The 21,592-nt window shown below is 41.3% G+C and overlaps 1 protein-coding gene across 4 annotated transcripts in view; it reads right to left on the reverse strand.

Annotated features, from left to right (window-relative positions):
• SPOCK1 (SPARC (osteonectin), cwcv and kazal like domains proteoglycan 1) overlaps positions 1-21,592 on the reverse strand; it is a 480,430-nt gene that overhangs the window by 21,180 nt on the left and 437,658 nt on the right. For all 4 annotated transcript variants that reach the window (XM_048860608.2, XM_048860609.2, XM_048860610.2 and 1 more), the window contains one exon: positions 2,164-2,280. In XM_048860608.2, coding sequence (XP_048716565.1) covers positions 2,164-2,280 — 117 coding nt within the window. The remainder of the gene's footprint in view (positions 1-2,163; positions 2,281-21,592) is intronic.

Raw genomic sequence — 21,592 nt, forward strand, 5'->3', positions numbered from 1 at the left:
CCTCAGTATTCATATTAGTGTTATGTACTGAGGTGCTGTCAGTTAGAGAGAGAGAGGAAGACATAGTGCCTGAAACAAGGTGCTTAATTTAAATCAGAAAAACAAATATTACATTGGCTGAAGGTCCAGTTCTTGAAACAGTGCAGATTTCCCTCTTTTTTTTTTGCTTTTAAGAGAGGAAAAAATAGGAGTGATTTTTTTTTTCACCTGGAGGTGAACTTAATACGTCCAAAGAGCTTATTTACACTCACAGTAGCATCTTGAAAATTTAATGTAGCACAGAGAAATCTCCACTGGACCACGTTCTCTAGACTGCTGCTGTGTCCAAGACATCTTAGTCATCTCTTTCCACTCTCTGCTCCTTTTTATTGCCACAGGGGCATCCCAAAATGGACTGCTTTGAGGATGTACATGCCTATTAAGGCTTCACATGCATAACCAAACCAGCTCAATTTAATGAAGTGATCAGCCTGCTGAGGAGGGGAATGCAAAGAGAGCAGTAAAAGGAAAGAGCTTTTTTGAACCCAGTTGTACTTTTGGCTTTCACAACATCCCCTGGCAAGGAGTTCCACAGGCTGACTGTGCTTTGTGTGAAGTAGTACTTCCTTTTGTTTGTTTTAAACCTGCTGCCTATTAATTTCATTGTGTGATCCTTGGTTCTTGTGTTATGTGAAGGAGTAAATGACATGTCTTTATTCTCTTTCTCCACGTCATTCGTGATTTTATAGACCTCAATCATCTTCCCCTTTAATCGTCTGTCTTCCAAGATGAACAGTCCCCGTCTTTTTAATCTCTTCTCATAGGGAAGCCGTTCCACACCCCTAATCATTTGTGTTGCCCTTTTTTGTACTTTTCCCAATTCTAATATATCTTTTTTGAGATGGGGTGACCAGAAGTTCATGGAATATTTAAAGTGTGGGCATACCATGGATTTATATAGTGACATTATGATATTTTCTGTCTTATTATCTATCCCTTTCCTAACGGTTCCTAATAGCTTTTTTGACTGCCACTGCAGGTTGAGCGGGTCTTTTCAGAGAACTCTCCACAATGACTCCCAGATCTCTTTCTTGAGTAGGAACAGCTAATTTAGACCCCATCATTTTGTATGTGTAACTGGGATTATGTTTTTCAATGTGCCTTACTTTGCACTTATCTACATAGAATTTCATCTGCCATTTTATTGCCCAGTCACCCAGTTTTGTGAGATCCCTTTTCAGTGTGTTGTAGCAGTGTCCAGGATGTTGTTATGCTGCAAGCTGGTGCACTGTATATAGACTCCTTGGTTTGCATTGCAGTGACTTGCCATGTAGACGAGCCCTTAGAGAGTTCGAACTATGTACCTTTCCTGCATGTATTTTAGAGGTTTACCCATAAAATGACATGCCTTAAAAGAACATAAGCTCACTTCAACTTAGTCTTTCTTTGTAACCCCTGTGTGAGTCTTTTCCTCCCTGCTGGGTAAGGGACATCAAAATTCATCACTTGAGTTATACCTATAGGGTGCTGCCTTTTTTAAAAAAAATAGGGATATCAAAAGCAGTAGGTGCTGTGAAGTGTTATTAGATACTTGGGACGCATTGCATGAATGCTTCTTGTTTTAGCACATACAATTCCAATTTTCTAACCTTTCTGCATCAACTAATCTGTCTAGGCCAGTGACTATCCTCTGGACATTTTCTTCCTATTATAATTCCTGTTATATAAGGCTAATTGGAAATAACAAAATGAAGCCCCAGTGTAATTTTCTCTGTGTTGTACATTTAATGCATATATGTCACATATTCTGTTTGCCATTTTGCCGACAGTCATATAATGTGCTAGCAGGTTTGTGATTCTCTCTATTAGTATCTGAACCTTCTGTGGCCATAACAGCAGGCCGATTGTCTAGTCCGAATTGTGTGTGGGTGTTTGTGTGGTATATGTCTTACTGTCTTCTTTTAGGACAGTTTGGGGTTGAGAGTGCATTTGTAACTCCCTTAGAAATCAATGGGAGCTGTATATTTTAAGCAACTCTTAGGATCAGGTCAGTTATATGGCACAGATATTAGTATACTTGCCCAGGGACACTATAGTGATGTACTAGGGATTGTATTGACAGTTCTGCCCTTTAAATGCATGTGAACTTGTCTAAAACTTTATTTTTATAAAGAGTTTTCTTACTGCCTTGTGCTGTGTCCGAACTTGTTGGTTTAATGACACGATTTGCATCCTCATGAAGAGCACCGAACCAATCTTTTAGTCGGGAAGCAAGACTTCTCAGCTCCTTGTCTGTGCAAGCTGTCAAAACAACAGAGGAACAAATTAAATTGCAAAGATCATGCAAGTTAACTTTTTTCTGGATCTTCTACTAGAACGTAATCATTTTTTGTTACTCATAGCATGGTCCTGGCCTAACAGTTTAGAAGTAAAAGACAGACAAAGGGTAGGGGAAAGGGATACAACATATAAGGAAATATAAATCACAATGAAAGGATTTTCTTCTTACTGTATTCAAGTATCTCCATAGAGGTAGATGTAATTTGTGATTTAAAATCCAACCCACACACCCATCTCTGCAGTTTCTCACTTAGAAATAGGTGAGTAGTTAAGGTAAGGGTTGTCACTTTATAGAACTTCAAAGAAAGTACATCAGTCAAACAGGAAAAAAAACCCCTCACCTAGAAATTTTATTAGAACAGGACACTGGGAATAATTTATAACCCATATTTGGGTTAGTTTAAGGCTATTGTTAATGCTATAGGAAATCTGTTTCTTAAAGAAAGCTGTCACGTTCTTTCAATTCTAGTGCAAATGAGGCTTTGCCATCTCTAAAGGTTGTCACAAGTCCTTTTGTTAGCTAGATAAAAGCATCTATTACTTGCTCCCCTTATGAATTTTTACTGAGAAACATCTAATTTTTCCATAAATTTCTACCAAGAGATTAACGCCCAGCAGAAGTCAATATTTATTAGAAAAAAGGCTACATTAGACACCATCTGTCAGAATGAATATTCCTGCTTCTGCATTATCTTTAGTGCTTGAATTCACAGATTCAAACCATTTTATCTTTCTTGCCATGAACTCATCCTAAATTTTCATAACAGGTTTTTAGAATACAAAACACGGTTCTGTGCAACAGAGTCAGATATCCCTCACAAAGTAACCCACAATGTATCTTCTCCAATTCACGGAACATTGTAATACTCCTCCCACTAACTTGCCCAAGAACAAGTCCCACTGCTTGCCTTCTCAGTGCTCTAATGAATGCACGGAATGAATCCATTATGAGTAGCACTAATATGTATGGGTTTGCCATTTCTTCTGTTTTCTAACTGCTCTGTTTCTGGAGGTAGCCCGCTCCTAATTGTCAAGCGAGACACTACAGCTTTTTCGACAATGTAAATTTTGTATTCGTTCCCCCCTCAAGCTTAAGGAAAAGTCCGTATGCCCTTGCCAAGTTGGAAGAATTTTTTTGTTTGGCCATCTCTACATTCTTGGTGAAAGTTTAAATTTTTTTTTTATTCTGGGTGGAGGGGAGATGATTTTTTCCCCCACTCCTCCATAACTCAGAAATGGTCTGATGGACGTACTTTACTCTCCTGTTAAAGAGAGTAACAATCACCCCCTCCACCCTGAGGCTAAATCCAAGGAAGGAAAGATTAAACCCAAAGAAGAAGTTTTGAGAAAGTAATGAGTATGTAAAAACAAGGGTTTATAGTGGAAGGCAATGCAGTATTAACTATAATGTAACTTTTATTACTGTACAAGCTTATATTTCATTTATCACCCTTTTATTTGTCACATCCCTATATTTATAATATTATGCCTTTGCAAGTAAGGGCAGAAGTCTTTGACTAATGAGATGCAAGGCCACTATGGAGACCTTCCAATAAGGAACCAAACTATTCAAGGTAACTGGGACTTCCAACACAGCCATCCATTTTGCACACTGTATATGTTGCTTCTGAAAGGTGTTGGTTTGTTGATCCAGATTGGGAGCGAAGTCCCCTACCCACAGAAGAGTCACAGCACAGGAAATAGCAGAGCAAGCTACACCAATGTGTAGATTGCAATCTGCAGAAAAGGACCTAGGGGTTACAGTGGACGAGAAGCTGGATATGAGTCAACAGTGTGCCCTTGTTGCCAAGAAGGCCGATGGCATTTTGGGATGTATAAGTAGGGGCATTGCCAGCAGATCGAGGGACGTGATCGTTCCCCTCTATTCGACATTGGTGAGACCTCATCTGGAGTACTGTGTCCAGTTTTGGGCCCCACACTACAAGAAGGATGTGGAAAAATTGGAAAGAGTCCAGCAGAGGGCAACAAAAATGATTAGGGGACTGGAACACATGAGTTATGAGGAGAGGCTGAGGGAACTGGGGATGTTTAGTCTACGGAAGAGAAGAATGAGGGAGGATTTGATAGCTGCTTTCAACTACCTGAAAGGGGGTTCCAAAGAGGATGGCTCTAGACTGTTCTCAGTGGTAGCAGATGACAGAACAAGGAGTAATGGTCTCAAGTTGCAGTGGGGGAGATTTAGGTTGGATATTAGGAAAAACTTTTTCACTAGGAGGGTGGTGAAACACTGGAATGCGTTACCTAGAGAGATGGTGGAATCTCCTTCCTTAGAAGTTTTTAAGGTCAGGCTTGACAAAACCCTGGCTGGGATGATTTAATTGGGGATCGGTCCTGCTTTGATCAGGGGGTTGGACTAGATGACCTCCTGAGGTCCCTTCCAACCCTGATATTCTATGATTCTATGAATGAAATGTCACCTTGACACAGTGTTCAAACCTGACCAGGAACGGCCACCTCTAGGATTGAGAGGGTAGGGAAAAACTAATTTAACAGGTAATGAGTGTTCAGAAACTGTCCAACCCTAGAGATATGTGAGTAACTTGGCCCCTGACTCAGTTAGCTACTCCCTTTCAAGGACAAAGAAATTCTGTGAGCTTAGGCTTGGCTTCCTGCGAATACTTTCATTAGGAATAGGGGTTCTCCCCTGCATAGAACTGGCTGGATGACAGCAGATCTGCAGAACCATAGATGCTGTCAGGAGATTCTGGCAGGCTGGTTTCATCGTTAGTTCCTCAATGGCATTTCCAAACCATGGATGGGAAAAATGGGTAAGTTGATGCCAAAAGGGTCAGTATTCACCTACCCATAAAAATCCTACAAGTTTCTAGGAGAAAAGATGCTAAAATCATACTCATCTCCTTAACTCTGTGCCAGCCTGTTCCCTCCCCACTAGCAGATCTTCTATCCCTTGAAGCACCAATGGGGATGTTTTGATGGAGTACAGGGAGAATGTAGCTGCATTCGCCCTTCAGTATGTCTCAGGCCAATATCCATCAGATCTCAGTCTCCTCTACCTATGAAGGGGGCAATGTGACTGTCATTTTTTGTCTGGGTATCATTATGGTACCACAGGAATGAGAGGACTGTAAAGATAAACATGTCACTCCTTTTTCATGACTGATGGTGGGTACCTATCTGGATCACCAGTTTTTGGGGAGGAGTCTACTCTTTCCATGTTGGCTTTCAAAATTAACAGCACCATTTTCTTTCTCAACAAGCGTTCGCCCTCGACAGTCACTCACTCACTCACTCACGGCCATTTCATTTGCAAAGTCAATTTTGAAGAAAAAGGATTAGAAATCAAGTGCAGCAGGGAAGAATAGCTAGTGATGTTTTCATTAAGTATAACAGCTGGGCAGGTCATTTATATTTTTAGAATATTTCCCAGTGTCTAATCCATTCTAAACTCCATATATAAATACTGCTTTGACTACTGACTATATTAGGGAAAGAAATTCAGTAGTCTAGAAAGAAGTAATATAGCCCCATGGTACACATCTGAAGTTTAGGAAACATTTATTTAGGAACCTCATTTCTAGGAAGCCTAGAATTGGAACTCTGGACTACTGAGTACATATCACTATGCCTCCTTGACATCTTCAGTGCTTGCTGCATAGGTAGAAAGAGCTTTACGGACTTTAATTCAATAAGTCAGAGGGAAAAATCAAAGAAAATATCCCGTCGTGATATTTTACTTACTCAGATTTATGTACTTTCAACTACAAAGACAACGTTACACACATGAGAAATATACGGTAAGTCAAGTGGACTCAGGCTGTTGTATTAAATCAGCTGTCAGACTCTGGGTACAATCCTGAAGGGTGCTGAGTCTCAGATGGGAGTTGGTGGCGGACAACACTTCCCAGGAAGAACTCAGTACGGTGCAGAACTGGGTCCTAATTATATTAGCTTTAATGGAAAAAAAACATTTCTAACCAAATCAGTTCACATCATCTGAATGCATGTTTTTAAAAGGCACTAGGCGATAGAAGCGAATACCCAAAAGGAACAGAACAGAACTAGAGTAATAAGCGAGCCCTGGTCTACACCACAGAGTTAGGCTGACGCAAGGCAGCTTATGTCGACCTAACTCTAAGTGTCCACCCTAAAATTTCAATCCCACCGATTTAACTCGCCCACTACACTGACTTAACTCCACCTCCAAGAGTAGACTCAATGTCACTGTAGGTAGGTCGACGCAGTGTCAGTGTAGACACGGAGTTGTTTACATTGACTGTTGCTGGCTTTCAGAAGCCACCCCACAATGCTCCACACTAACAGGATGTGCACTGCTAATACAAGAAGCAAAGTGTAGACATGCCCAAGTGATGCCGACGTAAATTAGGTCAACTTAATTTTGTAATGTAGATGTAGACCTGAGATTGGGAACCACTTATCCAAATAGTTTCGCCACTCAAACATTTGGGGTTTGGATAACATGTCCTTTTGATCTAAGCCTCTTTTTTGCAAAATCAAAATCATCCTCAGATTTGCTCATTTCTAAAATTAATGCGGCTAAGAATTTTAAGGGCCAGATTTTGCTTTCTGATGCACACAGTCCCACTTACTTCAATACACTGGTGTTATGCAGATGTCATAACCAGTTTGCAAAACCAGTCTGGAAATATCCTCTTTGGGAAATATCCCAAACATATACACAAAGATCCCTAACCTGCCCATATCATTCAATGTCATGGATCAATGTTCACAACACAGTCCCTGTCAATACCAGGCCTTGGATGGGGAAGCTAATGATCCAACCAGCAGACCAAATTCAGAGACAAATCCTGTTCCCGTGCCATCTGAGGCATGTTGTGTATACACTAAGAAGAATGGCAAAACACTGGGAGCAGACGCAGGCCCTTAGTTTGAATTGTGACATAGCAAGCCTGAGGGCACAGCAAACCTTGAAATCAATCTGTACCTTGCAGGATTGGACTCTGGAGGATGCATCCTCTACACTTCACTGACAACCCTGCTATATGCTGCAGAATGCTACAACCTTTCCTACTGTATTTTGGTATCCAGCATAAGGCAAGAGTCAGCATGACTTGACAGAAAGCCCAGCACAGGAGTTTTTAGACATGAAATTTGGCCTTATGTGACATTTTGCATATATGTCCTGATATTTTGTGACATTTTTTGGGTACATTGTTCAGGGACGATCCATCATGGAACATGATGAAAAGTTTCTCAATGCGGATTACAATCTTTCTGCAGAAGAATAATCCTTCATCATGTGGATAAAACAGAAAACCAAGGACCTGACAATCTGTGGTCATTAAAGAACCCTTGGCATTTTTCATAAATCTACAGATGTTAAGCCCAGCGCCCTGGTCAAATTTCAACTCAAATAATCTCAGTCTGCCTATCCAAATTTCTCCTGCACTTTCAATAAGACATTGTATTCTTTTCAATTTCCTGCGTTAAATTATTTTGTGATGCTACTGTGCACTATTCAAAAGCTGTTTGCATTTCATCCCAATGCAGCCGCATTTCAGGGGTGGAAATAATGAACCTACACCAACATTTGCAAAAGTAATTAGTGATTTTGGATGCCTCTGTTTTTTGGGAGTATTGCCTGAGATGCCTTAACAAGGCCTGATTTTCAGATGGTGGGAGCTCAGCATTTTCAGAAAAACGGGCCCATTCAAGGTGTTTTCAGTGAGGCACCTAAATCACTGGGTACTTTTATTTATTATTTGTGGTAGCACCTACTCTGTGTTAGGCACTTTCAAAACATTTAAGAAGGACAGTCCCTGCTCAGAGGTGTTCCCACTCTAAGGAAAATCTTGGCCCCTGTGTATACATTTGTCTAGCAGTTTCATTTATAAAACACTTTAGGATCCTTCTGAATGAAAGATACTTCGCAAACTAAAATTTATTATTATTATTATTAAAAAGGGGCTTCAGGTAACATTACCTAGATGTTGAGATGGATTAAGGCTGTATGTGTATAGATGAACCAATGGTTCCAGGTTGTTATTTGAAGATATGTAGAGTTCAAACAACATGAGTGCCAAAATGGATGGGAACACTGATCATACAGGGGCTTGGATGGGCACCAATATGAGGGAAGAAGTCCTTTCGTTGCCAGATCTATGGCAGCTAAAATGTGAACAAAACTAGTCAACATATGGTACAAAACCTGGTGTCCTAAGAACGAACATACGAACACACACACACACACACACACAGACGGAGATTTTTCTCTGGTGTACATTTTCTTCAAAAAGAGACGGATTTCATTTCAAATAATTTCCAACATATTTTGAAAAGTCAAAAATAGAAGTCCCTAGTCCTACTGTCCTTAACCACAGGACTTCTCTGAGAGTTTTGCTTGAGTACATATGCCAGGATCAGGCCCAATACATTATATTACATTAATCATTGCACCTTTTATCTGCAAAGCACTTTAAAAACATCAACTTTTAATACTCAGGTTACTCAGAGGTAGATCTGTACAATTATCCCCATTTTTTACAGACTGGGAAACTGAGACTGAGTGGTTAAGGGCCAGATTCTGTCACCATTACTCACCTTAAGTGGTATCTGACTAGACAGTGGGACCACTTGCTGAGTAAGGATGGCAGAATGTGGTCACCCTTAGTGGCTTGCCCAGGCCACAGTCAGTATAAGAAGCAGGAGTAGAATGAAGCCATTCTGGGATCCAAATGTTATGCCCAGATCAATAAACCAAACACTGCTCAATGTCCCTATACAGACAATTTAAGAGCAAGCTCTGAAACTGAAGATTTATTCCCAAAGGGTAAAACAATTTACATAACAGTTTGGCATTGTTTTATTGCTAACAAACAGAAAACACTGTTTTCAAATACCTATTCCCCCAAACAGAAATAATTAATCCAGCAGAATGTAAAACCATTAGCCTCTTGTAATTCAGTTGTGCTCAGATTTTCATAGCAGCACTTCCATTACAGAGTTTTTCAACTCCATGGTCACAATGGGGGTGAAGATAAACAGTGAAGCAATTTACTTTTATTCTTTCAGTTCGGGATATTCAGGAGCAAGTCAATGCTGAAATGTGAACTGACTTCTGCAGAGTTTGTACAGCCTTATTATTTTCCTGTCCGTCTGTGTGCATTCCTCCCTCCTCTCACTATTAGCATTGTTGCAAATTACTAGAACTGTTTGGGAATTTTCCATCCACATGATTTTTGGATGGAAAACACACTTTCTGCAAAAACAAAATTTTCCATAGCAAAAATTAAATTGTGTCAAAGCTTTTCAGTTTTTCAATGAGAATTTAAATATGATATTTGTGTTTCAGATCAAAATCTAAATATTTTAGTTTGTTGAACTGAACTGAAAGATTTAGCTTTCAGGCAGCTCAACATTATATTGCATCTGGATAGGGTACTGAGTGCTTCATGGGAGCTGTAGTTTAGGTACTCCATGCCATCATTATCTCCTAGGGCCAGCCTCCTTGGTCAGGCTACATCTCCCATGATGCATCACAGTCTCCTCCCTGAATGACCCGTGTGATTTATCCGGGGAGTCATATGAGTGCTCTGTGTCATGGGGCATGCAGTACGGCCAGTGTGCTGATCCAGTAGGGAAGACTGAGGGGCCTGAGGTACCCAAACTACAATTCCCATGAAGCACTGCACTCAATAGGCAGATGCAATTTAATGTTGAACTGACTCAAAATAAAACATTTCAATTTGGGAATGTCAAAACACTTCAACATTTCTGAATCAAAATTTTTCAGAACTTTTTGTTCTAGGAAAAGTTTGATATGGAGACTTTATCTTGATTTGGGACAAAAACAAATGTTAAAATATCAGAATTTCCTGGAGGATGGAAATTCCAAGTTTTGCTCAACTGCAAAAATTATACATACGCACTAACAAGGTAATTATCTTCAAAAATACCCAGCCTTTGTTGGCTGGGTTACTGGAAAGCCTCAGTGTATTTATGACACAAATATCCTAATTATAAATAGAATTTACTGCTGACATTTCCCTAAAACAGCAGAAAGCTTTTTTATAAGTATAAAAAAAGAGTGGTTAGCGCTGTAATTTTCATGAAGAATAAAGGGATCATACTCCATTACTTTGGGAAGGAAAGGTTTTTGTCCCATTCCAAACATGCTTTTTGAGCCAATAAATGAAAGTTTTATTTAAAATCCCACCTGTGACCCTCCCAACATTTCATGTCAAAGTTGTGCCCAGATATAGTTGTCATACAGCATGCTCTGGATTCTGTGGCTATCCTTCCACAGAGATGACACCTATCTTGATAACCACCTCTGATCCTTCTGTCACTTATTATTCCCAGTCCTATAAATAAAGCAGAAGAGGCCAAGATATTGTAGTCAAAGCTGTGAGATGAATACACGAGTAGCTACGTTACTGTGCTGAGGAAACAGGGTCTGATCTGAAGCTTGCATAAAACTGGTGCATTTATAAGACAAAGCTCAAGATAAAACAGTAGAGACAAAGAGTGAGGCCTATGCTTTCAAAGCGTACGTGAAGCGCAGTGTGACATTTTCATGTTGTCTCTTTTCATAGCTCTTAATGTCAGAAGCTTTTGTGTTAGTATTAATTAATGATGCGAAAACCTTGAAAGGTTTGGCTGTTCAGCTCAGCTAGACACCCAAAAAGTCTGGATGTTTATTTGAAATTCATCCAAATTATATGAATCTCTTGGGCCTGCAGAACCGGGCAGAAAGCCTTGTGACATTTTGTGACAGTACCAGAAGTGGTCAAAGATACTCCCCGCTCTGTGTTTGGCTCACCCTCCCAAAACTTATTTGTCAGATCATCCTCCTTTTCTTGTTCAAATCCTTCCTAAAACCTCACTTCTGCCAAGTCACCTCTGAGAAATGACTGAATTAATATTTATTTAAAAAACAACCAAGCCTGATTAGATGGGGCCATGCAGACATATACATTTTACTCAATATTGGTGTGATCTTACTACTGTAACCCTTTCTCTTCCCTTCTCACCCCTTTTTATTTGTTTATGACCCTCAATGTTGGCTTATGACTTTTGCATGCTGAGTCCCCAGTAGGGCAAAGACTTACGCACAAGCTTAATTTTGCACACTGTGAGAAGTCTAAAGTCATTTGGATTACTCACACTGTGTAAAATTAAGCCAATATGTTAGTCTTTGCAGGACTGGGAACTCAGACTATACATTTTGTGTAGCAAGGACTGTTTAATTTTTCAGAAGTGTTGCTCACCAATAACCATTAAAATGAATGGAAGCTCTGGGAGCCCAGCACTTCTGAAAATCAGGCCATCTGCCCTTACTAATTTCTGTTAGCACCTAACATGCTTTTAGTCCCTCATGATAACACCTAATAATCACAGCCACAATAAATAATAAAATAAATAATAAAATGATAATAATAATCATAATAATGCAGAGAAATCAACTTGTTCTGGGTTTAATTTGAGACAGGTTCAAGTTGGTTCTTTTATGCAAACGGGTTCACCTATCACACTTACAGTGCTTGCATTTTACATTAATGCATTACCTCCAAAAGTTCCAGCCCTTAGGTTAACTCTACTCTTAAGTGTAGACACTAAAGCTATGGGAGAGGTTCTCCTATCTCTAGTTAATCCACCTCCCCAAGAGGCTGTAGCTAGGTTGATGGGAGAATTCTTCCACCAATCTAGTGCTGTCAACACCGGCGGTTAGGATGGTTTACCTACGTCACCGAGGGGTGTGGATTTTTTACATCCTTGAGGGAAGCAGCTGGGTCAACCCAACTTTTCAGTGTAGACCAACCCTAATTCTCAAAAGAGTTAACCAGAGCAGAAGAATTTGTTTCCCATCTGAGGATCGCAAGTTGAACAAGAAAGGAATTTTAGATTTTGACCTTCACTTGAAATGTTCTGAATGATAATACTTGGAAATAAGTTGGGTAGATGGTGATAAGGGGCAGCTGCTAGTTTGCAGAGAGCATTCAATGATAAAAATGGTCTTCAGCTTGAGAGAGCAAAATTCAGGTAGTATAATTAGTAATTGGACAGTGTTTGGGGAGAAGTGGAAAATGTTCAATATGAGCAGAAAGATGATTGCCAATGCCATAAATTAAAGAAAAATAAACAGAGAAATCAATAAAAACAGTAACTAATTAGAGGTATTTCATAAAGAATTGCCCATGTTGAAATCTAATATTTGCAAAAGTCTCTTAAAATATTACATAATACTCAGTATTTGCTGAAAAACTGCTGGTGATATAAGCAAAGAAAGCAATGAAAGGCAGGAGAATTGTACTTGCTGAAGTTCCTTACCCACATCCTCTAACGAAAGGTGGGGCAAAATCCACCTCGAAATGAAATAATCTACGAAAACAGCTCATTTTCATGACATTTCAGGCAAACAGGATACTAATTCTTGATTTAACACCAGTCCTTTCGATCAATGAATTCTGGAATAGTTTAAAAGGATAAAATTGCTTCTTATAAGCAAAAAAGTATCCTGTTCTGATAATGCTCCATCCCCTGAAATGTATTTGTTTAACCTCTAAAATTAACGAGATTCCAGATGGTTACTGTTTTTCTTTCAAAAATATGATGTTTTCATAATTTGTTTCTTTTAGTTTCAGCCCATGGGAAATTTGAGAAGGAAAATTAAGATGATCCTTTTCTTGGCTCTCTTTAGTTTAGTGAACACTTTACTAAATAATAAAATATCTCCCCTATGTGTAGAGTACAGAAATAATTTGTTTTAATGAGAGCTGCTTGTTTAATGCGATATATGTATTTACAGTTCCAGCATTTATAACGCTTTACCAATGGATTAGCTGCATTAGCTTTCAGCCCATATCAAATATAGCAACTAATATAAAACGTACTTCCAACTCCAGCTGTCCCAGGTAGCCCTCTCAGGTGCTGTGTGCATGATTTCTAAGGGAGAACCAGATGTAAGGCAGTGTTCACTGGGAAGAGGTCAAGAGTCGAGAGCAAGTAAAGGACAGACACAAAAAAAGACAGGAAATTAAAGGAGAAATGGAAAATATGATCTTTTAAAGAGGAAAAGTAAAAAAAAGGGAAAAAAGGATTTCAAAGCAATCTTTGCTTTATGATCTCTATACTGACTGTCTAAATCTTAAGAAACCAGAGAGTTGGCTGGTTTAATCTGGAGACAGCACAAGCTAACAAACGTGAATATTTACAAACAAAAGAGAACAAAAAGAGGTTTGTGCTTTAAAAAGCCCTTACAAGCAGTGGAGAGAATAGTAACAAGAGAAGCTGGACTGTAGAAGGATCTATTTCCTTTCACTTCTCCATTGGCCGCCTCCCGCCACATCCATACCTGGAGGACCATAGTGGGTTGCTCCTATGCTCTGTGTATCTTGATGGTGCGAGAGTGTTTATGAATAGGGCTTATAACTAAGATACCTAAAAGTCACAGAGATGTGCTCCAGTAGCCTGACAATTAGGTGTCTATTGATTATTTATGTTCCCTGACAGGGCTATATGGAATATATGGACTGTATGGAAAACATTTTATTTAGGGCTGGACTATGTGCAGGTATTGGGTGGGGAGCATGCATACAAATCATCCCTCTTCTGTATTACATGCAACCCCTGTCACAACGGCACTTCCTGAAGTCAGGTGAATGCACTGGCTGCTTCCTCGGAGTGCACTGTGCCCCAAAAGCCAGCTCTACCAAAGGGAACACAATCCGACATCCTTCCCTGAGAGTCCCCCGTCCAACCCTTACTTCGGACACTTCCTAAACACTGCAAGTTTGGCCCAGAGATATTAGTTCTTGAACTGTATTAGAAGGTCGATATGTAGCTCAAAATACGTATCACCCACACAGAACATCAGAAGCAACTGGAGAAAACAACATAAATTTTATGGGGTTCCCCCATCTTTCTGAACTTCCTCAGGGATCCGTGCAAAGTGACAGATAAATCCAGCTGGTCTATGATTGAGCAAGATGGAGAGAGAGACTCGTGAGGTAGCATACGTTGGCAGAAACTATTTTGCTCCTCCGTTAAGCTTCTTTTGCACACCCTACTAGCACATGCTATTTTTTATTTTACATTGTGCATATACTGGTATCTATTTTGTGTGCCACTGCTGAATGTCTCAACTCTCATACCACCAGGGCTTCATTAAGATACAATGTTGTCTTGTGGTGAATTATTCTAAAATGTGAAAATACAAAACTCTAGAAAGGACAATGAGATGGGGTTTGGAGATGTCCCACAGGAATCCTCCCTGCAAATTGTTGGGAAACCTGATAGAAATGGAATGAGAAAGTGCAAATAAGACAACACAGATCCCCAGTGGACTGCAAAAGTCCCCTGGAAGGAAATCAGAAATCTCTCTGCACCACTGTAACTTCCACAATCAAGCAAAGGCAAATGTACTGCTTCAGGTAAAACATATTGAATCAACGTAGGAAATATACAGTGGCAACATGGTGTATATGAGAATACGTTAAAATCAAGTTATGATTTAGGAAGTAACTACAGAATAAAGAATAAAACTTGATTGGTTCTAAGACCTGAATATGATCTGATATTACACCAATTTTACAGCAGTAAAACTCCATTAATGTCACTGGAGTCACTTCTGATATATGAATCCAGTATGAAGCCAAGATCAAATGCCTAGATCCTAATTCCCAGGTTCTGAGCAGTGAGATTGCCAGCTGGGGCACTCACATGAGGAGAATCATCGGTTGGCTGGTCAGCTCAGCTTTACGATGCTTTGGTAGCATTGGTGGGACAAAGGGGTCATAGCAGGGCCAAAGACTTTGGCCCCTACTATTTAACTGGTGAACCCTGCAGAAGTTGGGGAGCCTGTGCAGAGTGGGCACATCCAATGCTCATTGTAGACCACAGTCACAAAGGTGAGTCTGAGGGTGAAGCAGGAGAGCTACAGAGGAGCATGGATGATTAGTTCTGGTTAGATGGAATCTATTCAATAGTCCTTCACTCTCGAGGAGAGTTTAGGAGGCACAGAAGCTACCTCAGCATCATGCTGTGGATGCAGCTGCAGAAGAGATTGTTGGCTTGGGAAAGGAAGGAGGCGTTCCCTTCAGAATGATCTAGTGCCCAGGTACTTGCCTGAATGTTCATTAGCAAGGTGGCGCAATGGGTTAAATTTTAATAAGTCTGGGTGCCTTTGGCAGGGGTGATCATTATGTTTCTGATGCTGGAGCCATAATGGCATAATGCAGTGTAGAGGACAAAGCTAGGAGGCTTTTACTCAACCGTAAAGGAAATATCTGCTGGATTAATAAGAGGGTAGTTAGCTGAGAGGAATATCAGAGAAGCCACAGATAAAAGAGGTTTAGAACAGCGATTACCTGCTGATATACCTACTGCTACATGTGCCATTATCTTATGTCTATGCAACAATTCCATTTCAATAATATATGGAAAAGTGGGAGCCCACCAATGAGCACCTGGTATTTAGACACTGAGATAATCAACCATATCGAAAAGGTATAGGACGCAGCTGGAAAAATCTCCCAACAAGACATTTATTTGAAGAAATCTGTAAAACGATGCAAATTGGGCCCCCACTCTTTCCTAAGCACTTGCTTATTTTTAATTCCCTTTAGAAAGAGGCGAGGCTTGGTTTTATGTGCTCATGGATATCATCATTTATTGAAAGCATCTGTTTTCTTAAAAAATATTTGAGCTATTAAAATATTTAACCACCAGCATGAAGGCAGAGGGCGAGATCAAACCTATGCTGTGAAGTTATACAAGCCAGGCACTGAGCACTTCTGAAAAAGGGTAAGAATGGCTTGTATGCAAGGAAATTGTTCAAAAATCGGACACATTTGGAACGGCAGATGAGAAGGTTTTGACATCTGTTGGGAAAATAACACAGTAAGGCACAGATTGTCCAACAAGTTCTTGGGATGTACTGGAGACAATTTTTTATTTCAGAAGGTGGAGACAGTTACTAGGGGAGAGGCTGCTCTAGATTTGATTTTGACAAATAGGGAGGAACTGGTTGAGAATTTGAAAGTGGAAGGCAGCTTGGGTGAAAGTGACCATGAAATGGTAGAGTTCATGATTCTAAGGAATGGTAGGAGGGAGAACAGCAAAATAAAGACAACAGATTTCAAGAAGGCAGACTTTAACCAGAAGATATTCAATGATCTTAAAAAAAAAAAAGTCCTACAAAAAGTTGAAAATCAGGTCAAATTACAAAGGATAAATATAAACAAATAACACAAGTATGTAGGGACAAAATTAGAAAAGCCAAGGCACAAAATGAGATCAAACTAGCATGAGATAGGGAACAAGAAAACATTCTACATATACATTAGAAGCAAGAGGAAGACCAAGGACAGGGTAGTTACTCAGTGGAAATGGCAGAGGTGCTTAATGACTTCTTTGTTTCGGTTTTCACCAAGAAGGTTGGTGGCGATTGGATGTCTAACATACTGAATGCCAATGAAAATGAGGTAGGATCGGAGGCTAAAATAGGGAAAGAACAAGTTAAAAATTACTTAGACAAGTTAGATGTCTTCAACTCCCCAGGGCCTGATGAAATGCATCCTAGAATACTCAAGGAGTTGACTGAGGAGATATCTAAGCCGTTAGCGATTATCTTTGAAAAGTCATGGAAGTGTGAGAGTTTTCAGAAAACTGGAAAAGGGCAAATATAATGCCAATTTATAAAAAAGGAAATAAGGACAACCTGGGGAATTACAGACCAGTCAGCTTAACTTCTGTACCCGGAAAGATAATGGAGCAAATAATTAAGCAATCAAATTGCAAACATCTAGAAGATAATAAGGTAATAAGTAACAGTCAGCATGGATTTGTCAAAAACAAATCATGTCAAAGCAACCTGATAGCCTTCTTTGACAGGGTAACAAGCCTTGTGGATGGTGGGGGAGGAGGGATAAAGTGGTAGATGTGGTATAGCTTGACTTTAGTAAGGCTTTTGATACTTCCTCGCATGAACTTCTCATAAACAAACCAGGGAAATGCAACCTAGATGGAGCTACTATAAGGTGGCTGCAAATCTGATTGGAAAACCATTCCCAGAGAGTAGTTAGCAGTGGTTCAGTGTCATGCTGGAAGGGCATAACGAGTGGGGTCATGCAGGGATCAGTTCTGGGTCCGGTTCTGTTCAATATCTTCATCAGTGATTTAGATAATGGCATACAGAGTACACTTATAACATCTGTGGACAATACCAAGCTGGGAGGGGTTGCAAGTACTTTGGAGGATAGGATTATAATTCAAAATGGTCTGGACAAACTGGAGAAATGGTCTGAAGGATGAAGTTCAATAAGGACAAATGCAAAGTACTCCACTTAGGAAGGAACAATCAGTTGCACACATACAAAATGGGAAATGACTGCCTAGGAAGGAATACTGCAGAAAGCGAGCTGGGGGTCATAGTGGACCACAAGCTAAATATGAGTCAACAGACTAACCCTGTTGCAAAAAAAGCGAACATCGTTCTGGGATGTATTAGCAGGAGTGTTGTAAGCAAGACACAAGAAGTAATTTTTCTGCTCTACTCTGCGCTGATTAGGTCTCAACTCGAGTATTGTGTCCAGTTCTTGGTGCCACATTTCAGGAAAGATGCGGACAAATTGGAGAAAGTCCAGAGAAGAGCAACAAAAATGATTAAAGGTCCAGAAAACATGACCTATGAGGCAAGATTGAAAAAATTGGGTTTGTTTACTCTGGAAAAGAGAAGACTGAGAGGGGACATGAAAACAGTTTTCAAGTACATAAAAGGTTGTTACAAGGAGGAGGGAGAAATACTGTTCTTCTTAACCTCTGAGGATCGGACAAGAAGCAATGGGCTTAAATTGCAGCAAAGGAGGTTTAGGCTGGACATTAGGAAAAAATTCCTAACTAGCAGGGTGGTTACGCACTGGAATAAATTGCCTAGGGAGGTTGTGGATTCTCCACCATTGGAGTAGGTTAGAAAAACACCTGTCACGGATGGTCTAGATAATACTTAGTCCTGTCATGAGTGCAGTGGACTGGACTAGATGACCTCTCGAGGTCCCTTCCAGTCCTATGATTCTGTGAAAATGGCCAGGCTGACAGAGCAGCTTTTGTAAAGTAAGCAATTACTCTGATCTTCCTATAGCTCAGACAAGTCTTTGAGCAAAAGAGCAAAGCAAATTGGAAGGGAATCCCACCCTCCCCCAACTCTCTCAGATGCTTAGTTCAGAACAGCATAAGCTGCAGTGAAAACAATCTAAACTTTAGTAGTTCTGAAGAAAATTAAATAGCTGGAACTGTAGCTATTGAAAGAAAAAGCAAGGAAAGAGAAATACTCTGGGAATTGGCCAACAGCCCTCATTTAAATTTAGCTCTTGTGTGGTTCTTTCAAAACAATCTCTTGTCAGTTCTCATAGGTGCTGTTTGGAATAATTATTTAATCAGAGTGGCTATGGATCAATGCACTCAAAATGTTTGCAATTAACAAATTTTGTAAAAGGTCCAGCCAGGAATTCTTTATAACTAAGTATTCTGAGCTCGAAATGAGACTTTTACAATATGCATACATCATCAACTTTACAGTGGAGACCATTTAATTGCAAATAGGTTAGTGACATTCACTGTACGTCCTTAACAGGTTTAGTTTATAATGTGAATGGATTTATACAGGAATTCACTGTGTATCTAAACTGAGATTCTGCCTTGGTTATTTATCAGGTTTATTCAACTGATACTCTATACTAAAGGTATGTCTACACTACGGAATAAGGTCGAATTTATAGAAGTCAGTTTTTTAGAAATCGGTTTTATATATTCGAGTGTGTGTGTCCCCACAGAAAATGCTCTAAGTGCATTAAGTGCATTAACTCGGCGGAGCGCTTCCACAGTACCGAGGCTAGAGTCGACTTCCGGAGCGTTGCACTGTGGGTAGCTATCCCACAGTTCCCGCAGTCTCTGCTGCCCATTGGAATTCTGGGTTGAGATCCCAATGCCTGATGGGGCTAAAACATTGTCGCGGGTGGTTCTGGGTACATATCGTCAGGCCCCCGTTCCCTCCCTCCCTCCGTGAAAGCAAGGGCAGACAATCATTTCACGCCTTTTTTCCTGAGTTACCTGTGCAGATGCCATACCACTGCAAGCATGGAGCCCGCTCAGGTAACCGTCACCCTATGTCTCCTGGGTGCTGGCAGATGCGGTATGGCATTGCTACACAGTAGCAGCAACCCCTTGCCTTGTGGCAGCAGACGGTGCAATATGACTGGTAGTCGTCCTCGTCGTGTCCGAGGTGCTCCTGGCCACGTCGGCTGGGAGCGCCTGGGCAGACATGGGCGCAGGGACTAAATTTGGAGTGACTTGACCAGGTCATTCTCTTTAGTCCTGCAGTCAGTCCTATTGAACCGTCTTATGGTGAGCGGGCAGGCGATACGGACTGCTAGCAGTCGTACTGTACCATCTTCTGCCGAGCAGCCATGAGATGTGGATGGCATGCAGTCCTTCTGCACCATCTGCTGCCAGCCAAAGATGTAAAAGATAGATGGAGTGGATCAAAACAAGAAATAGACCAGATTTGTTTTGTACTCATTTGCTTCCCCCCCTCCCCTGTCTAGGGGACTCATTCTTCTAGATCACACTGCAGTCGCTCACAGAGAAGGTGCAGCGAGGTAAATCTAGCCATGTATCAATCAGAGGCCAGGCTAACCTCCTTGTTCCAATAAGAACGATAACTTAGGTGCACCATTTCTTATTGGAACCTTCCGTGCAGTCCTGCCTGAAATACTCCTTCATGTACAGGCACCCCCTTTGTTGATTTTAGCTCCCTGAAGCCAACCCTGTAAGCCATGTCGTCAGTCGCCCCTCCCTCCATCAGAGCAACGGCAGACAATCGTTCCGCGCCTTTTTTCTGTGCGGACGCCATACCAAGGCAAGCATGGAGGCCGCTCAGCTCACTTTGGCAATTAGGAGCACATTAAACACCACACGCATTAACCAGCAGTATATGCAGCACCAGAACCTGGCAAAGCGATACCGGGCGAGGAGGCGACGTCAGCGCGGTCACGTGAGTGATCAGGTCATGGACACAGATTTCTCTGAAAGCATGGGCCCTGCCAATGCATGCATCATGGTGCTAATGGGGCAGGTTCATGCTGTGGAACGCCGATTCTGGGCTCGGGAAACAAGCACAGACTGGTGGGACCGCATAGTGTTGCAGGTCTGGGACGATTCCCAGTGGCTGCGAAACTTTCACATGCGTAAGGGCACTTTCATGGAACTTTGTGACTTGCTTTCCCCTGCCCTGAGGCGCATGAATACCAAGATGAGAGCAGCCCTCACAGTTGAGAAGCGAGTGGCGATAGCCCTGTGGAAGCTTGCAACGCCAGACAGCTACCGGTCAGTTGGGAATCAATTTGGAGTGGGCAAATCTACTGTGGGGGCTGCTGTGATGCAAGTAGCCCACGCAATCAAAGATCTGCTGATATCAAGGGTAGTGACCCTGGGAAATGTGCAGGTCATAGTGGATGGCTTTGCTGCAATGGGATTCCCTAACTGTGGTGGGGCCATAGACGGAACCCATATCCCTATCTTGGCACCGGAGCACCAAGCCGCCGAGTACATAAACCGCAAGGGGTACTTTTCGATAGTGCTGCAAGCTCTGGTGGATCACAAGGGACGTTTCACCAACATCAACGTGGGATGGCCGGGAAAGGTACATGACGCTCGCATCTTCAGGAATTCTGGTCTGTTTCAAAAGCTGCAGGAAGGGACTTTATTCCCAGACCTGAAAATAACTGTTGGGGATGTTGAAATGCCTATATGTGTCCTTGGGGACCCAGCCTACCCCTTAATGCCATGGCTCATGAAGCCGTACACAGGCAGCCTGGACAGTAGTCAGGAGCTGTTCAACTACAGGCTGAGCAAGTGCAGAATAGTGGTAGAATGTGCATTTGGACGTTTAAAGGCGCGCTGGCGCAGTTTACTGACTCGCTTAGACCTCAGCGAAACCAATATTCCCACTGTTATTACTGCTTGCTGCGTGCTCCACAATATCTGTGAGAGTAAGGGGGAGACGTTTATGGCGGGGTGGGAGGTTGAGGCAAATCGCCTGGCTGCTGGTTACGCGCAGCCAGACACCAGGGCGGTTAGAAGAGCACAGGAGGGCGCGGTACGCATCAGAGAAGCTTTGAAAACCAGTTTCATGACTGGCCAGGCTACGGTGTGAAAGTTCTGTTTGTTTCTCCTTGATGAAACCCCCCGCCCCTTGGTTCACTCTACTTCCCTGTAAGCTAACCACCCACCCCTCCTCCCTTCAATCACCGCTTGC

The sequence above is a fragment of the Caretta caretta genome, chromosome 8 (genome assembly GCF_965140235.1).
Source record: "Caretta caretta isolate rCarCar2 chromosome 8, rCarCar1.hap1, whole genome shotgun sequence".
In the NCBI taxonomy this organism is placed as follows: domain Eukaryota; kingdom Metazoa; phylum Chordata; order Testudines; family Cheloniidae; genus Caretta; species Caretta caretta.